The sequence below is a fragment of the Salvelinus alpinus genome, chromosome 18 (assembly GCF_045679555.1).
Source record: "Salvelinus alpinus chromosome 18, SLU_Salpinus.1, whole genome shotgun sequence".
Classification (NCBI taxonomy): Eukaryota; Metazoa; Chordata; class Actinopteri; order Salmoniformes; family Salmonidae; genus Salvelinus; species Salvelinus alpinus.
The window spans coordinates 24,044,414-24,064,598 of NC_092103.1; the positions used below are offsets into that span (position 1 = coordinate 24,044,414).

The 20,185-nt window shown below is 46.4% G+C and overlaps 1 protein-coding gene across 2 annotated transcripts in view; it reads left to right on the forward strand.

Annotated features, from left to right (window-relative positions):
* The first annotated feature begins 279 nt into the window (after positions 1-279).
* Positions 280-20,185, forward strand: part of LOC139544042 (breakpoint cluster region protein-like) — a 124,936-nt gene continuing 105,030 nt past the window's right edge. For both annotated transcript variants that reach the window (XR_011668796.1, XM_071350728.1), the window contains exon 1: positions 280-2,559. Coding sequence is in view for 1 of the 2 variants with exons in the window: in XM_071350728.1 (XP_071206829.1) it covers positions 1,068-2,559 (1,492 nt within the window). In the remaining variant the exon portion in view is untranslated. The remainder of the gene's footprint in view (positions 2,560-20,185) is intronic.

Sequence of the window (20,185 nt, forward strand, 5' to 3'; positions counted from 1 at the left end):
AATAATACAACAATAGATTTTTAACTCTCCATTCTACCATCTTAGCTGCAATGCTCAAATAAAGACACATATAAATGGAATATAGGCTACATCCAAGAGTTTCGCTTAGATTATTATGCTTGTAGGGTTTACTGAAATATCAATAAATGATCTACTGCCGGATCATTGTTATGTGGAATACAGTTGAATACATTTATACCTTGTCTCTTTAATTGAACGGAAACCGAGCGCAACCACTGTCAATCATATTCCGTCTGGCCCCTCCCTTTCCTGCAGCCCTCCGTCTCCAGTACGAGATTGGAACACGCAACCACAGGGGTCCACAGGCGATGAACGGTGAAGATCTGGATAAACTGTACACTAACAATGAACCGCGAAAACATGGGAAAACAAGGCAAAACAAATGATAATCTATCCTCGATTCGGAATAGGAACAAGATAAAATGAATTTGTCGTGGGAAAACCATCATTCTTTCTTTTCTCTCATTTTATGCCATTCTCCTTGGACGCTGAGCTGGTATAAAGATCTAGGAACAGCTGGAGCCGGTGATAATGGAACAGGGATGTTGTCATCTGAGTAAACGAAGTTGATCGTTTATGGAATATATGGAAAAAGCTTGACTTGAATAAGACAATGGAAAGTAAGTAGTTGGAGAGCCGTTATCACTTTCTCATCACACGGGAGTTCTATATCCAGAAGATCATCCGCTCAGGAGATGTGTCTCATATTTTTTTCTGGAATAATGCAGAAGAGACGAGACCGTCGTCAAATATGATTCGTGTCTGACACATTCGCAGGTTTGAGTGATAAGCCTATTTCTATTGTTGACTATTAAATATATTGTGACTGCGAATCGGTAAAGAGGTGACAACAGTTCAATTGTCAGTTTTTGAACTGGTTTAACATACCATTAATATGAATGGTATTTTTCTATAGTAGTTTCTCTAGGTACATTCCGATTTTTTCCCCTGTCAGAAACTGTATGATAGACGAGAAATAAAGAGCCCCGTAGGCTACTGGTGACATCACCCCAGTCAGATCTACTGCTGTACAGTAAATATCAACAATGGTGGAGCCTGTGGGATTTATTGAAGCATGGAAAGCGCAGTTCCCCGAGTCGGACCCCCCAAAGATGGAGCTCAGGTCGGTGGGGTGCATCGAACAGGAGCTTGAGAAGTGCAAAGCCTCCATCCGGGGGCTAGAGCTGGAGGTGAACAAGGAGCGCTTCCGTATGATCTACCTGCAGACGCTGCTGGCCAAGGAGAGGAAGAGTTATGACCGCCAGCGCTGGGGTTTCAGGAAGGCCCAGGTGAACGAGGTAGGGGACCAGGCAGGGCTGGGTGCTGAGTCTCAGCAGCCACACGTGCAGGAACAGGGGGAGCGGAGTCGGTTCCAACCGGTGGGGGAGGCTAGGTCCAAACCTAGACCCCCTCCAGCCCGGAAGTCAGCCTCCCACGGAGACGGGCTGGAGCTCCAGTCTGCCTTCGAGGTACCCCAGCAGGTAGAGCCCTGCGAGACAGACGGCCTCTCGCCCTCCAAACAGAAAGGAGGTATATCCCCTCGCCGCCAAAACCCACCCCCGAACAAGGACCTACCGTCTGACCCCAATGACAAGCTTGGCATGGGACTGGGGGTGGCAGCGCTGAGGTCTAACTTTGAGAGGATCAAGCGGGCCAACTCTCACTCTGCCGGGGATGGAGGGAAGAGCCAGGAGAAGCAGCAGCCCTTCTACACCAACATGGAGTTCCACCATGACAGGGGCCTGGTCAGGGTCAATGACCGAGACGTCTCTGACAAGATCAGCACCCTGGGCAGCCAGGCCATGCAGATGGAGCGCAAGAGATCTCTGCACTCCCTGCCAGGCAACCTGGCCACTGTGGCAGGTGAGCTCCGCACCCGGCCTGTCTACAGGGGGCGCTCTACAGAGAGCACCTGTGGGTACGATGCTGAATACGAGGATGGGGACCCCAACCCACGCCACCCCAAGGCCAACGGGAGCAAACAGCCTCCTCCACCCCCATGGCAACCCTCTGACTTCCAGCCTTACACCAGTGTCTACGTGGGCGGGGTGATGATGGGCGAGGGCGGGGGGGATGGAAGAGGGGGCGTCATCATGAGGGACCACATCGGAGAAGAGCACCACCTGACCTGGCCCCGGCGCTCCTACTCTCCCGGGAGCTTTGAGGACGTGGGGGGCGGAGGCGGCGGCTACACACCAGACTGCAGTTCCAATGAGAACCTAACATCCAGCGAGGAAGACTTCTCGTCTGGCCAGTCCAGCCACGTGTCACCCAGTCCCACCACGGCCTACCGCCGGCCCTTCAGGGAGAAGAGCCGCTCGCCCTCGCAGAACTCCCAGAACTCCCAGCATTCGTTTGACAGCAGCAGTCCCCCCACGCCACAGTCCCAGAAGCGCCACCGCCAGCAGGGCCACGTGGTCATGTCCGAAGCCACCATTGTGAGCGTCCGCAAGACTGGCCAGATCTGGCCCCCACTCGATCCGAACTCCACACCGGCCAGCAGAGCTTCCCATGACAACAGTTTCCATGGAGACCTGGGTGAGTGGCGGCTGCCCTCTAATCTTAGCTCTAGTCGCTGCTCCGTTCATGTCTGGAGATTTAAGAGGCTGTTGCACGCTGACCGCTGCCTGGCAGGGTTGACTGACTGACTGACTGACTGACTGCCATGTATGGAGGGAGGGGGAATGTTGATAGTCTCATCATACACACTGGTAGGATTTAGACTAGAGCATCTAAGCTGGTGAAATCTAATGTTTCAATTTTAATCTCACAACTGCTGGTCCTGGAATTGGTGCACTTGATTATTGTGTGTAGTTTCTGGTATTTTACATGTTCCTTGGCTGAAATGTCAGGTTTGACCGTTTGACTGAGACAAACCATAGAAACCTGCCTACTCGGTGATCTCTTCACTGCCTGTTCATTACACGGTCATAGTTCCACATAACCTTGTGAGACATGGGGCTCTTCCTAAAGATCGCTGAACAATGAATTGTGAGCATTGTTTTCTTTTGTCTGTGTAAGCAGCTTTCTCCTCCTCATTCACTCTTCTCTCAGTGCATTTTGACGGTCTTGTCTTCTCCCCCTTGTCTCTGAGCAGGCACGCTCTTTGTGAAGGGTATAGAGGGATACATGAGCCTCAAAGTGTGTGTGTCACTCAGAGTGTGTGTGTGTTTCTGTGTATACCTGACTGTGTCTTCTGAGTGGCCTTGTGTAGGAGAGTTACCTCTATCTTCCTGGAATGTGAGTTCAGTTGAGTGAATAACAAATGCAGTCAGTCCGAGTTGAGACGGGGAGGTCTTCCTCAGACAGACGCTTGGCTCCCAGGGTTCCGTGCGTGGAATTCCAACCACAGGTGTCTGTGAGCCGCAGCCAGCCAACCATGGGAGACAGAGGATGTGTCCCAAATGCATCCCATGTCCCCTGTGTAGTGCACTACAAAAGTAGTGTACTATATGTGGGAAAGAATGCCATTTGGGACGCCGGCTGAGAGAGGCTTCTGACTCAGTCCACGACTATTTCTGAAACCCAACCAGCTTTTTTCTAAAAAGCTTTTACTGTAGTCCTGGACAAAAGAAAGCTATCTCTTCCCCTCTCTCTCTCTCTCTCCCCAAACAAGCATCTTCAGTAATATCTTTAACCTGTTCGTAGCCTCGAGGCCCAGTTACAGCTCGAGCTAACAGAGTTGTTAGCTCGGAGCTAGAGGCTTGGGCGGTTGGGTTCAAATGCGCTAGCTGCAGTGGTGTCATGTGACGTGGCTCCTTCTGACCTGGTTTCCCTGGGCTTTCTGCTGACAAGGTGAGTGGCGTTTTAGAGCCCGCCCTCCCGCAGCAGCCCTGGCACCCTATTAGAGCAGACCGAGCTGTGGGTCGTTGATCAAGCTGTGGGTCGTTGGCAGCAGGCACCCGTTCCTGTGCCAGGATGAGCCCTGTGTGTGTGCAGAGAGGCAGATAAGACTGTCTGCTCTGGTGGTGGGGGGGTGAAGAGGAGAGGGGTGGCAGCTGCACAGTAACCCCTGTACTGAGGGTGTGACAGGAAACATACTCTCTCTCGCTCCAGCACTGTTGATGTTCTCTTTGATTGGGAATGATCTGTATTGTGCGAGTCAAAAATATCTCATTGTATTCTTCATCATTTCAGAGTCTTCATTACTGTTGACTCATTTTCATCTATAGGGACATCATTCATGACTGTTGAATTCAGGCCTGTAGGATATACCTGCTTTGCTTCCAGTGACATGCGCTCACACAGTGTAAAGATTGAAAGTGATGAATAGCACATAGCCACCCTCTTATTGAAAATCCCTCCATAGACAGTGTCCACCTCTACCTTTCTCTGGCCTTGCTCTATGCTAGGCTGTCTGGCTGGGGCTGCAGGCAGGCAGGCTGCACAGTAAGAGGCCTAGCATGTGGCTAACGCTCTTACTCCTTCCCAGCTGCGATCTGTGGGATTATCTCACTCTTGTCTGGTCTCTTTGTTTTAGTACATTTCACACAACAATAGGCAGAGCGGGGTCAGTTACAATGCCACAGACGATGGGGGAGATTTTGCACTCATGTATTTGGGGGATAATCTGGATTTTGAAATGTATGGAATCTGTTAGATGACGCTCCTGGGATGGAGAATAGGATATGTTTTCTGATAGTGGTTGGCTGAGTGAGGATGATGGTGAGGAGGAAGAGGTTGAGGATCAGGGATCATTTTGAGGATGATGATGGGGAGGAAGAGGGTGAAGATGATAAAGCCGAGGCAGAGTGCAAGGCTGATGTATGGTTTCTTGCTTCACTGGTCAGGGATGCGGGGGCTGTAGAGGCACAGATGGGAAGAGCTCTCCCGTTGCGTAACAGAATACACACACACACACACAAACAAACTCACACACATCTTGGGGCTGTAAGCAGTGGGTTTGTGTGTGCGTGCGAGTGTGTGTTTGCGCGAGTGTTTGTTTGCGTGAGTGTGTGTGTGCCCAAGCGTACATGTGAGTGTATGCATGTGTCATGACCAGGTGCTGGAGGCTGTTTGTTCGTTCTATAGCTAGCTGGGCTGTTGGATTCCTCCTCCCTATGCTGGAGTGAGTGTTCACAGTGAAATGTTCCTCTAGCAGAAGGCTTTTCTCCTAATGGCTGCCCTGACTCTGGAGAGAGCGAGAATACTGTCTCTGTGGACGATTCGGGCCATCTGCTAGCTAGGACTTCTTTCCTCGTCCTCTACTCACTCTCTTCTTCCTGTTCTCTACTCCATGGTCTATCTCTCTCCCCATGGTAGATGGCCTTGGTGTAAACACCAAACTAATTGTTCCATCATGTCCCTTTGGCCTGTTGAAGTGGGTGTTTTTCAGGATTAACTGTATTCATGGTGGTCAATCTAAAATGGCTAATCTTTAGATTGAGAGAGAGAAGGAGCGTGTAAAATGGAATTAGAGCGAGTGAGGGAAGACAACCTCTCCTTCTCAGTGCTCACATACAAGCGTCATTCAATTGAGAAGAAACCAGGAGAAGCTTGGGCTGACAAAATGTTCCAAAAATGTGTAGGATTCTAAACAAAGGCACAGATAGCTAGCTTTATCATTGTAGCGTCAGGAAAGCAGTACAACTGACCAGATGATTTCATCATTTACGTTCAGTAAGCTTTCTGACGGACCGGACCCTCTTCCTCATGCATAGCCTGAAATAGACCTTCTCACCAGCAGGACAAGGGAAGGAGATTTTCTTACACAGCTAGTTGTAGCGATTCACATTCCAAGGAAAGACTTCAATTTATGAAATATAGAATATGAAAATTGGGACACACTCACTTAAACACTATCAAAAGAGAGGGGACAGAAATAGTCACATGGAAATGTAAGACTGAGGGAAGAAGTTCAAACTGAAAGTGGATGAAAGAGTTCAGGTGAGATAGAGAAGCTCATAATCTTGTCTATAAATAGGTGGGTTTTAAAGGGAGTGAAAGAGGGCTCCTCAAATGTAGGGATTATTTGAGGCAGCCTATGTTGGGTTTGTCCAATTCTATTTATCCTCTTTGGTTTACCGATGGCCTCATAAGCTTCATATCATTATCTCTATGACCTACTTCACATGGGTAGGGGGTAAACTAGTTAAACCTACAGATTGGGGAGGGGGTAAACTAGTTAAACCTACAGATTGGGTAGGGGGTAAACTAGTTAAACCTACAGATTGGGTAGGGGGTAAACTAGTTAAACCTACAGATTGGGTAGGGGGTAAACTAGTTAAACCTACAGATTGGGTAGGGGGTAAACTAGTTAAACCTACAGATTGGGTAGGGGGTAAACTAGTTAAACCTACAGATTGGGTAGGGGGTAAACTAGTTAAACCTACAGATTGGGGAGGGGGTAAACTAGTTAAACCTACAGATTGGGTAGGGGGTAAACTAGTTAAACCTACAGATTGGGTAGGGGGTAAACTAGTTAAACCTACAGATTGGGTAGGGGGTAAACTAGTTAAACCTACAGATTGGGTAGGGGGTAAACTAGTTAAACCTACAGATTGGGTAGGGGGTAAACTAGTTAAACCTACAGATTGGGTAGGGGGTAAACTAGTTAAACCTACAGATTGGGTAGGGGGTAAACTAGTTAAACCTACAGATTGGGTAGGGGGTAAACTAGTTAAACCTACAGATTGGGTAGGGGGTAAACTAGTTAAACCTACAGATTGGGTAGGGGGTAAACTAGTTAAACCTACAGATTGGGTAGGGGGTAAACTAGTTAAACCTACAGATTGGGTAGGGGGTAAACTAGTTAAACCTACAGATTGGGTAGGGGGTAAACTAGTTAAACCTACAGATTGGGTAGGGGGTAAACTAGTTAAACCTACAGATTGGGTCGGGGGTAAACTAGTTAAACCTACAGATTGGGTAGGGGGTAAACTAGTTAAACCTACAGATTGGGTAGGGGGTAAACTAGTTAAACCTACAGATTGGGTAGGGGGTAAACTAGTTAAACCTACAGATTGGGTAGGGCTAGTTAAACCTACAGATTGGGTACGGGGTAAACTAGTTAAACCTACAGATTGGGTAGGGGGTAAACTAGTTAAACCTACAGATTGGGTAGGGGGTAAACTAGTTAAACCTACAGATTGGGTAGGGGGTAAACTAGTTAAACCTACAGATTGGGTAGGGGGTAAACTAGTTAAACCTACAGATTAGGTAGGGGGTAAACTAGTTAAACCTACAGATTGGGTAGGGGGTAAACTAGTTAAACCTACAGATTGGGTAGGGGGTAAACTAGTTAAACCTACAGATTGGGTAGGGGGTAAACTAGTTAAACCTACAGATTGGGTAGGGGGTAAACTAGTTAAACCTACAGATTGGGTAGGGGGTAAACTAGTTAAACCTACAGATTGGGTAGGGGGTAAACTAGTTAAACCTACAGATTGGGTAGGGGGTAAACTAGTTAAACCTACAGATTGGGTAGGGGGTAAACTAGTTAAACCTACAGATTGGGTAGGGGGTAAACTAGTTAAACCTACAGATTGGGTAGGGGGTAAACTAGTTAAACCTACAGATTGGGGAGGGGGTAAACTAGTTAAACCTACAGATTGGGTAGGGGGTAAACTAGTTAAACCTACAGATTGGGTAGGGGGTAAACTAGTTAAACCTACAGATTGGGTAGGGGGTAAACTAGTTAAACCTACAGATTGGGTAGGGGGTAAACTAGTTAAACCTACAGATTGGGTAGGGGGTAAACTAGTTAAACCTACAGATTGGGTAGGGGGTAAACTAGTTAAACCTACAGATTGGGTAGGGGGTAAACTAGTTAAACCTACAGATTGGGTAGGGGGTAAACTAGTTAAACCTACAGATTGGGTAGGGGGTAAACTAGTTAAACCTACAGATTGGGTAGGGGGTAAACTAGTTAAACCTACAGATTGGGTAGGGGGTAAACTAGTTAAACCTACAGATTGGGTAGGGGGTAAACTAGTTAAACCTACAGATTGGGTAGGGGGTAAACTAGTTAAACCTACAGATTGGGTAGGGGGTAAACTAGTTAAACCTACAGATTGGGTCGGGGGTAAACTAGTTAAACCTACAGATTGGGTAGGGGGTAAACTAGTTAAACCTACAGATTGGGTAGGGGGTAAACTAGTTAAACCTACAGATTGGGTAGGGCTAGTTAAACCTACAGATTGGGTACGGGGTAAACTAGTTAAACCTACAGATTGGGTAGGGGGTAAACTAGTTAAACCTACAGATTGGGTAGGGGGTAAACTAGTTAAACCTACAGATTGGGTAGGGGGTAAACTAGTTAAACCTACAGATTGGGTAGGGGGTAAACTAGTTAAACCTACAGATTAGGTAGGGGGTAAACTAGTTAAACCTACAGATTGGGTAGGGGGTAAACTAGTTAAACCTACAGATTGGGTAGGGGGTAAACTAGTTAAACCTACAGATTGGGTAGGGGGTAAACTAGTTAAACCTACAGATTGGGTAGGGGGTAAACTAGTTAAACCTACAGATTGGGTAGGGGGTAAACTAGTTAAACCTACAGATTGGGTAGGGGGTAAACTAGTTAAACCTACAGATTGGGTAGGGGGTAAACTAGTTAAACCTACAGATTGGGTAGGGGGTAAACTAGTTAAACCTACAGATTGGGTAGGGGGTAAACTAGTTAAACCTACAGATTGGGTAGGGGGTAAACTAGTTAAACCTACAGATTGGGTAGGGGGTAAACTAGTTAAACCTACAGATTGGATAGGGGGTAAACTAGTTAAACCTACAGATTGGGTAGGGGGTAAACTAGTTAAACCTACAGATTGGGTAGGGGGTAAACTAGTTAAACCTACAGATTGGGTAGGGGGTAAACTAGTTAAACCTACAGATTGGGTAGGGGGTAAACTAGTTAAACCTACAGATTGGGTAGGGGGTAAACTAGTTAAACCTACAGATTGGATAGGGGGTAAACTAGTTAAACCTACAGATTGGGTAGGGGGTAAACTAGTTAAACCTACAGATTGGGTAGGGGGTAAACTAGTTAAACCTACAGATTGGGTAGGGGGTAAACTAGTTAAACCTACAGATTGGGTAGGGGGTAAACTAGTTAAACCTACAGATTGGGTAGGGGGTAAACTAGTTAAACCTACAGATTGGGTAGGGGGTAAACTAGTTAAACCTACAGATTGGGTAGGGGGTAAACTAGTTAAACCTACAGATTGGGTGGAATTAGACACACATCTAGGGTAAGTGTACCTATTAAGCCCACACACCCGTTAAACTCACTTCCATCTTTGGATTCAAATAAAGAAGACTTTCTTTTTTACATTTCTGCTATTTAGTGTTTGTTTCGACTAAATAAACAGTTCCCACTAGTGGCCAATTTCAAAGCTGAAAAAAAAGAGTGATCATACTTTATGTAATATTAAGAGATTAATGTACTGATGTATGCACATGATAGCATATTTCTTGGGCAGTAATGACTATTTCTTGCCAATTGAATATATGGGTTTTTCATGCCTGCATGTCACAGTCACACAAAAGCAACATAACTTGCAACTACAACAAGATAATAGATTTCAGGCATTCACAGCATACATTTTTAAATGCATTTTGTCTTATTTTACTGTTAAATTAACCTTCCATTGTATACATAGATTACATTTTTGTAAATGTGACATTTATCTCAGGTGGGCTTAAAAGGTACAGTAGCAAAAACAGCACTCCCTCTATGCAGAATGTGAATTGCAATAAATACATATTGTTCGATATGATTAATACTAACTGTGCATAATATTGTAGTCAATAGTGTATATTTATACCCTAAACCATTGGTTTCCAAATATTTTATGAGTAGACTTTGCTATTCTCTATTTTTCCCCATAAATTACTGTTGTTCCAATTAATCCCAGTGTGCTCCAATTAATCCCAGTGTGCTCCTATTAAACCCAGTGTGCTCCAATTAATCCCAGTGTGCTCCAATTAATCCCAGTGTGCTCCTATTAAGCCCAGTGTGCTCCAATTAATCCCAGTGTGCTCCTATTAAGCCCAGTGTGCTCCTATTAAGCCCAGTGTGCTCCTATTAAGCCTGGTTTGCACTGAAACACATGGGGATAGTGTGTTGATATTCCTAATATTCAATGAACATGAGAATAAATCGTTTTTTTCTTTAGATTGAAGTTGATTAAAACACACAAACTACAGTTCTGCATGTTCTGCATCTAGCCCTGGTGTCTTTACCAAGATGATGATCAATTAGAAACCTCTGTGCTCTCTCCAAAACGTTTGGAGTGGACAGGTAGTCGTTGACGCAGAGTGAGAAGAATAAGAGCAGGTTTCAGGCATATCTGAGATGCAGTAGAAGACCTACAAGTGGTGGACAAAAAGGCAAACGAATGGTGGACAAAAATATGTCTATTGGGCGACTACTCATGCACTTTTGGGTGGGGGGCATTGTCATATTGTTGTCCTTCATTCATCCAGGTGATTCGTTTTTTTGGTCCACCACCTGTACCTTTGTAATACAACAGTAGAGAGGGAGATTTGAAACAGTCTTCAGACAGGCTTTAGGAAGACTAGTTGAACGAAGCAACAAGAATAGCAGTACAGCAAATGTGAATCAGCTTTCAGATAATTCATTGAAAGTTGTGTGTGTTCTAGTCTTTGTGCATGGCTTCTTATCCACAGTGGGCCAGTGGGGGTACATGTTGTTTATAACCAAGCAATAACACACGTGATTCAACCAGTCATGTCTTGATTGATGTCTATGATTAGTTGATTAGTTGAATCAGGTGCGTACTGTTTGACAAGACCTGAAGTCCACATTGATCTCTGTGTATACCATTAGACCCTGTTATGAGTGCTACTTTCTTGATGAATAGTAATGATCAGTTTATATTAATCTCCCCTACAATTATTAAAAATAATCAAATTTTACATAAGAAATGTACATTTGGAACAATTGGAAATGAAAATAGATTATTTAAGAAGTGGGCTTATTTGGAACACCCATTAAACCCACTCTGGGCATATTTGATCAAATATTTTTGTCTTGTAAAATCATAACTTCACATTTAATATTTCATTTTTTCTCCACTTTGCTTACAGAAATTAAGGCAGTATACAGTATGTTAGAAATGTCTAAACTTAGATTTTGGTGGGTTTAATAGATACACTTACCCTAAACGTACACACACGGCCCCTGCAACTATGACACGGATCACCTACACAGAGGGGTAGAGGTTGGAGGATGTATGAAACATGCAAATTACCTGATTATACTTCTGAAATCTGAGGCCGTCGTTTATGCAATCTCTCATTATTTAACATTTTCCTTACCGTCATATTAACCATCTAATTGACATTTTAGCCTATGTGAGCCTTATTTGTCAGGTTAGGCTTTGACATGTTGATTTGCCTTGGTCCTGTCTAGAGACCTTGAGAGAGAGTTGATGTAGCCTAGCCAGTATAGCTGAGCATGTGTTGGAATGAGAAAGAGGTGGGTACAGCACCCCCCCAGATTCAATAGGTCTCCTGTTTGACTTTGTCATAGAAATGTGTAAACCAGGGGAACATGTATTATTTATACTACAATGATTCATTGGAAGGTTTGGGGAGGGAAATGCTGGACCTGTTTTTTATTTTATTCTTTGAGGCTGGTTGTCGTTGTACCAAAAACGGCAGACCTGACCTAAGTTTAGCCTAAAGGGACACTTTGTCCAGCCCACCATCCCTCCATGGCCGGCTCCTGCTAGGGCCTTATTTTAGACAGTCACAATCCTTGGCCACCCCCAGAGATCTTTCCTGTGTCTTGGATTGAACACAGCCTCTGGCCCTATGTGGCTGTTGGACTACCCCCCGTCCCCACGCTTTCTCTGTGTGTCATAGATTAAATATGTTAGTAGTTGAGATGTGATGTTGGTAGTAGTGTGTCAGTCCAGGGAGCCATGAAGCCAGGCTGTGGTGTGGTGACATATAAAGGGGCTTGGTGTCCCTGACCTCTGATTCAATCGGGACAATTTCATCACTGACACAGTGTGTGTATGTGGGTGAGTGTCTGTGCGTGTGTGTCTGTGCGTGTTTGTGTGCGTGCGTGTACACAGGCATCAGACACACTGACTTGAAACACACGCTTACAATACCCAGGCTTGTGAGAACTGTGAGATATGAGCCGTGTAGTGGTGTGTGTCAGGGGAGTTTCACTCCCAATGTAAATTCTGTATGATTCAGCCATCAGCTGACATGACAGGGAACTGTAGCATGGTCACAGCAGCAGTGTCTGTGTGAATGTGAGTGGGCTGCCAGGGGGAGGTGTGTGTGTGTGTGACTGCGTGTGTGTGTGTGACTGCGTGTGTGTGTGTGACTGCGTGTGTGTGTGTGTGTGTGTGTGTGTGTGTGTGTGTGTGTGTGTGTGTGTGTGTGTGTGTGTGTGACTGCGTGTGTGGTGCATGTGAGTGGGCTGCTAGGAGGTAGGTGACTGCGTGTGTGTGTGTGTGACTGCGTGTGTGGTGCATGTGAGTGGGCTGCCAGGAGGTAGGTGACTGCGTGTGTGTGTGTGTGTGTGACTGCGTGTGTGGTGCATGTGAGTGGGCTGCCAGGAGGTAGGTGACTGCGTGTGTGTGTGTGTGACTGCGTGTGTGGTGCATGTGAGTGGGCTGCCAGGAGGTAGGTGACTGCGTGTGTGTGTGTGTGTGTGACTGCGTGTGTGGTGCATGTGAGTGGGCTGCCAGGAGGTAGGTGACTGCGTGTGTGGGCGGACGATGGAGAGGAATGATTGGTTTAACAGGCATTTAAAAACAGTAAAGCAGTCAGCATTACCTCCAGCCAACCCCACATTTACTAGTACTACTGTGTGGCACAATGACCCCTTTTTCACACTGGATTAGTGTGTGTGTGTGTGGGGGGGGGGGGGGGGGGGTTGTGTTACTGCCAGGGACTCTTAAATGCCTTGTTCAGCCTCCACTGTTGAGTGATTGTGGCATCGGAAGCCCGTGAAACCACAGAAGGCAAACGGGCTGGAGTGAAACCAAAAGGCTCAGAGTGGAGGAGGGGGTGGATGGAGGGATGGATGAGAGGAGGAATGGGGGAGTGGATCTCTTCACAGAGCCAGCTGGTGAGGAGGCTGCTCTTTCTCCCTCTACAGTACAGGGAACGAGGGAAGAATCCCCCCTGGTGAGCCCTGGGACCAATACTACAGGAAAATGGTCCCTTTGTTCTACATGACTTGGAGCACGGTGCTAGACAGGATTAGTAGTTTTTTGTTCAGAATATCACTTGGTGAGTTGCTTGTGTTCTGTCAGACATGGTTTGCAGCCTGTTTGTAGGAGTAGATGGTTGGTTTGTCTTGTGCTGTAGGATATAGCCATATTGTAGACGGCCTGGCTGGCTGGGTGTGGGCGTGATCAGGGCAGATGGGTGGGGTGTCTCCAGGCTGCGGTCAGACCTCCAGTGAGAGTCTGCTGTTGTTCTGGGCTGGGCATTTTATCTAGGCCTGGGGCAGATTGGACAATGACCCCCACCATGGGGAAGAACAGCAGACGGAACTGCTCCCGCCCTGAACAGACGGCACAGCCCAACAGCACACACACTAGATTTCTGCTACCCGACCCGAGCCCGATGGGCCCCAACATTATACCTCAGGTTAAGGCCAGGTAGGGCCAATCTTTTCATCAATAACTAGGGTACTGGCAGGGTATCACTAAATGGATCGTTAACATTTTGAAGCTGAGCCATTTTCTCATGCTCTGCTGCGCAGTACAATCATATCTGAGATCATAACATGGTTTCAGAAGGGTTTCAACCTCGTGAAATATAAGACAGGAGAGATTATTTCACAGAACATAATAATGTTTCTTGAGTTTTGTCCGAGTGACGAAAAGTAGCTAACAGCTAACTGCTGTCTCATGTCTCGACATTGAGCCAAGCAGAGCCATTGCTATGGATACTCAGACTCAGAACCACCATGAGCAGAGCGCATGCAGAGCGAGTGACAGACGAGGAGCAGAGGAGCAGCTAATGGATTTACTAACGGAGGAAGTTATTTCTGGTTTCGGGCAGGGCCGGGTCGGGCCTTAAATTTGGCAGAAGCAATTGGGCCTGGGTAGGGTACTGCCTGAACTTCGCGGGCATGGCTAGGGCTCAAAATGCATGCGTGTGCAGGGCTCTAACACACACACACACACACACACACACACACACACACACACACACACACACACACACACACACACACACACACACACACACACACACACACACACACACACACACACACACACACACACACACACACACACACACACACACACACACACACACACACAGGGTGCCAGGGGTAGTCACCCTCTATGCCAAATCTCCAACCACAAACTTCCCTCAGTTGCAGCTTTGGTGACAGACAGCTCTTGTAAGAAAAAAAACTGGAAAATCCCTCTCATACATTTTTTTCATCACATGTCCCTGCCTGCCCTTTTGGAAAGCGTCCATATTGGCGATCTCTGTCGGGACAAAGCCCCAGTCGCAGGCTGCAACAACAAATCTGTGTTTGCATCCATCACTACATGCTCAGCAGTCTCCACAGGCCATTGGTCTTGTAGTGGTGTAACTGCTTCCAAATTCAACTTTATTTTCCACATGTGCCGAATATAACAAGTGTAGACTTTACCGTGAAATACTTAATTACAAGCCCTTAACCAACAGTGCAGTTCAAGAATAAGCAAATATTTACCAAGTAGACTAAAATAAAAGGTAATAATAAAAAGTAACACAATAACAATAACAATAACGAGGCTATATACAGGGGGCACCGGTACCGAGTCAGTGTGGGGGGTACAGGCTACTTGAGGTAATCTGTACATGTAGGTGGGGGCGAAGTGACTATGCACAGATAACAAACAAACAGCGAGTAGCACCAGTGTACAAGAGAGGGGGGGGTCAATGTAAATTGTCCGGTGGCGATGTTTATGAATTGTTTAGCAGCCTAATGGGTTGGGGGTAGAAGCTGTTGAGGAGCCTTTTGGTCCTAGACTTGGCGCTCCGCTACAGCTTGCCGTGCGGTAGCAGTGATAACAGTCTATAACTTGGGTGACTGGAGTCACTGACAATTTTCTGGGCTTTCCTCTGACACCGCCTATTATATATGTCCTGGATGGCAGGAAGCTTAGCCCCAGTGATGTACTGGGCCGTTCGCACTACCCTCTGTAGCGCCTTACGGTCAGATACCGAGCAGTTGCCATACCAGGTGGTGATGCAACCGGTCAGGATGCTCTCGATGGTGCAGCTGTATAACCTTTTGAGGATCTTTCCAGTCTCTTGAGGGAGAAACGTTTTTTTCTTGACCTCTTCACAACTATCTTGGTGTGTTTGGACCATGATAGTTCGTTGGTCATGTGGACACCAAGGAACTTGAAACTCTCGACCCGCTCCACTACAGCCTCGTCGATGTTAATGGGGGCCTGTTCGGCCTGCCTTTTCCTGTAGTGCACGATCAGCTCCTTTGTCTTGCTCACATTGAGGGAGAGGTTGTTGTCCTGGCACCACACTGCCAGTTCTCTGACCTCCTCCCTGTAGGCCGTCTCATCGTTGTCGGTGATCAGGCCTAACACTGTTGTGTTGTCAGCAAACTTAAGGATGGTGTTCGAGTCGTGTTTGGCCACGCAGTTGTGGGTGAACAGGGAGTACAGGAGGGGATCTGTTGGGGCGGTATGCGAATTGGAGTGGGTCTAAGGTGTCCAGGAGGATGCTGTTGTGAGCCATGACCACCCTATCAAAGCACTTCATGGCTACCGACGTGAGTGCCATGGGGTGGTAATCATTTAGGCAGGTTACCTTCGCTTCCTTGGGCACAGGGACTATGGTGGTCTGCTTGAAACATGGTGCATCTTGCTGGTTTGCTACAATGCCTAGCTAATGGGTTTGGTGGCGGTAGAGATAGGACACTAGCCTATATAGTCTGGTTCTACTTTCTGGATTAAAGGCCCTTGCAAACCCTCCACATAATTGCTAACCCCCCTTCAGTCCCTGAATTAAAACGTAACAATCACATTATCATTTGGTTCCTCATCTGACCTCGCCTCAGTGCTCTCATTATGGTACTAATGCATGTTTTCCTATATATTACAGTGGGCTTATGGTTAGAGAATCAGACATGCAGAACTAGACAGTGATAGTATGGGGGGAGGTGGAGGATGGTCTGGGGCCAGTTGTGTATATTTAAACTTGATGGACATGATCATGATCTGGTTCCATCAAACTCAAATCAAATGAAATCAAATTTTATTAGTCACATGGGCCGAATACAACAGGTGTAGTAGACCTTACAGTGAAATGCTTACTAACGAGCCTCTAACCAACAATGCAGTTTAAAAAAATACGGATAACAATAAGAAATAAAAGTAACAAGTAAGGTGAACATAGATCAGTGATTAAGCTACACCTACCTGACATTGAAATAAGGCACTTTGTGATTGATAGTTAGCGAATGTGTAGTTCACCATTACAGCTTCAGATTGGGTGCTCCTTGACTGCACTTTGCAGTGTTAGAGAAATCAGACGTAATTCACCGAGCTGTGTTAAATTATTTAAAAGAAAATCCAGATTGCACTTTCTTGTTGTTTTTAATGAAGCATTCTCTCTTCTGTCAGATTTTCTCCCTTTCTCCCTCACTTGACAGCTGCTTTGAGTTTGGTCTGCTCGTAGCCAATTAGAGCATCTGCACCTTTCCGAAGCTTCTCCCTGTTTTCCACGGAGCAAGGGGAAAACCAGGAGAGATCAAAGTCCTGGGCGGACCCTCAGGACCCAATGGGGTTCTCCCTGTAGTTGTCCAATAGGCTTTAAGAGTGGAGTGGCAATAAAAAACCTGGGGAATCAATACCAAATGTCAGCAATGCCTGCAAGCCACCGCTGTCTGGTATTTCTCTCTCTTCTCTTCTCTCAGTGTCCCTCCCTTTGACTGTCAGTGCAGTCAGCATTTGCCAGCTGTGTACAGTGCATTCAGAAAGTATTCAGACCCCTTGACTTTTTCCACATTTTGTTACATTACAGCCTTATTCTAAAATGGATTAAATAGTTTTCCCCCCTCATCAATCTACACACAATACCCCATAATGACAAAGCAAAAACAGGTTTGTAGAAATTGTTGCTAATTTATAAAAATAAAAAAAATAAATGATATCACATTTACATAAGTATTCAGACTCTTTACTCAGTACTTTGTTGAAGGACCTTTGGCAGCGATTAAAGCATCAAGTCTTCTTGGGTAAGACGCTACAAGCTTGGCACACCTGTATTTGGGGAGTTTCTCCCGTTCTTCTCTGCAGATCCTCTCAAGCTCTGTCAGGTTGGATGGGGAGCGTTGCTGCACAGCTATTTTCAGGTCTCTCCAGAGATGTTCGATCGGATTCAAGTCCGGCCTCTGGCTGGGCCGCTCAAGGAATATTCAGAGACTTGTCCCGAAGCCACTTCTGCGTTGTCTTGGCTGTGTGCTTTAGGGTCGTTGTCCTGATGGATGGTGAACTTTCACCCCTATCTGAGGTCCTGAGCGCTCTGGAGCAGGTTTTCATCAAAGATCTCTCTGTACTTTGCTCTGTTCATCTTTCCCTCAATCCTGATTTGTCTCCCAGTACCTGCCGCTGAAAAACATCCCCACAGCATGATGCTGCCACCACCATGCTTCACCGTAGGGATGGTGTCAGGTTTCCTCCAGATGTGACGCTTGGCATTCAGGCCAAAGAGTTTAATCTTGGTTTAATCAGACCATATAATCTTATTTGTCATGGTCTCAGAGTCTTTAGGTGCCTTTTGGCAAACTCCAAGCGGGCTGTCATGTGCCTTTTACTGAGGAGTGGCTTCCGTCTGGCCACTCTACCATAAAGGCCTGATTGGTGGAGTGCTGCAGAGATTGTTGTCCTCCTGGAAGGTTCTCCCATCTCCACAGAGGAACTCTGGAGCTCTGTCAGAGTGACCATCGGGTTCTTGCTCACCTCCCTGACCAAGGCCCTTCTCCCCCGATTGCTCAGTTTGGCTGGGCGGCCAACTCTAGGAAGAGTCTTGGTTCCAAATTTTTCTATTTAGGAATGATGGAGGCCACTGTGTTCATGGGGACCTTCAATGATATAGAAATGTTGCTACCCTTCCCCAGATCTCTGCCTCGACACAATCCTTTCTCTGAGATCTACGGACAATTCCTTCGACTTCATGGCTTGGTTTTTGACATGCACTGTCAACTATGGGACCTTATATAGACAGGTGTTTGCCTTTCCAAATCATATCCAATCAATTGACTTTACCACAGGTGGCCTCCAATCAAGTTGTAGAAACAGCTCAAGGATGACCAATGGAAACAGGATGCACCTGAGCTCAATTTCGAGTCTCATTAGCAAAGGGTCTGAATACTTATGTAAATAAGGTATTTCTTTTTTTTATTTTTTTTATACATTTTGTAAGCATTTCTAAAAACCTGTTTTTGCTTTGTCATTATGGGATATTGTGTGTGTAGATTGATAAGGGGGGGAAAAGTATTTAATCCATTTTAGAAGAATGCTGTAACGTAATCATGTGGAAAAAGGGAGTGTCAGAATACTTTCCGAATGCACTGTATGTGTAGTGGACACTCTGTATGTGTAGTGGACACTCTGTATGTGTAGTGGACACTCTGTATGTGTAGTGGACACTCTGTATGTGTAGTGGACACTCTGTATGTGTAGTGGACACTCTGTATGTGTAGTGGACACTGTATGTGTAGTGGACACTGTATGTGTAGTGGATACTGTATGTGTAGTGGACACTCTTTCTATACAAGCTCAGGGTGGAGGTAGGAAATAAGTTCAGTGTACTTTAATGGTGTTAGCCCTGGTGCCTGTCCCTTGTGGCTCAGTTATTAGAGCATGGCGCTTGCAACGCCAGGGTTGTGGGGTCGATTCCCACGGGGGGAGCAGTCCGAAAATATATATCTGGATAAGAGCGTCTGCTAAATGTACATGGTCAGTGTTGACAGACAGTAGGGATGTAGATTAAGATACATGTTTCTGGGAAGTCCTGAACCCTCCTTTGCACAGTCTTTTCTTCACCCAGCAGGAGAGGAGAGACATGGTTCTATGGTGGGTGTGTATCGATAAGCCTGTGGTCATAATATGAATCAATGGAATGAACATGCTGTGAACCAACCTTCTCTATAGGATGCTTTATAGACCTTATTTCCCCTATCAAAGCAACTCCTCAGCAGCTCTTCTACACATGTGTAAACACACACGCGCACACACACACACTCTCATACACACACACTTGCACACACTTGCACACACACACACACTAGTCCTGCCTGAGGTCTTACAATCTCTCTCCTTTGGGGCTTGTCAGCTCTCCATCAGTCTTTCTCTCTCTCTCTCTTTATCTCTCCCTCTCTCCCTCTGGCTCTTTGTTGTAGGATAGTGTTTGTGCAGAGAAGCTAGTGTGTGCTCTCTCGATAAACGCTAGTTGCTAAGCGCTCAGTGAGCTATGGGAGGGAGGATGAAGGGAGACGGGGTAACCTGACCTGACGGTGGTGATTTGAGCTGTAACAATAACATATTATTGAATGAATGAGGAAAATGGCTGCCTGCTAGTCGGATAGAGACTGATTGGAGACACCCCTCTCTGGTGAGTGGTTTGCGCCTGGACGGAAATGGCTGTGGAATTGTGGTGTTTCTGAGTTCTGTTTCCTTTAACATCCCTGGAACTAAACCAGAAACAGTGGGTTCGAGAGGTGGGGAGAAACAGACGGGACAGTTCTGATTTAATGCTCAGATACTGGGAGGGAGGTATGGAGGGCGGTATGGAGGAGGGAGTTATGGAGGGAGGGAGGAGGAGGAGGGAGTTATGGAGGGAGGAGGAAGAGGAGGGAGTTATGGAGGGAGGGAGGAGGAGGAGGGAGTTATGGAGGGAGGAGGAGGAGGGAGGTATGGAGGGAGGAGGAGGAGGAGGAGGAGGGAGTTATGGAGGGAGGAGGAGGAGGGAGGTATGGAGGGAGGAGGAGGGAGGTATGGAGGGAGGTATGAAGGGAAGTATGGAGGGATGAGGGAGGTATGGAGCCAGAGCCAAAGGCTTGGCTGGAAGAAGCCAAAACATATTTATCCTCGGTATGAAGGAGGGAGAGGGCCAAGAGCTGTCCAGGCCTCACCTCCACCCTGCCGGGAGGGAGGAAGGGAGGGAACACATGAACAGGCTCTGGACTCTATTGAGAGAGAAA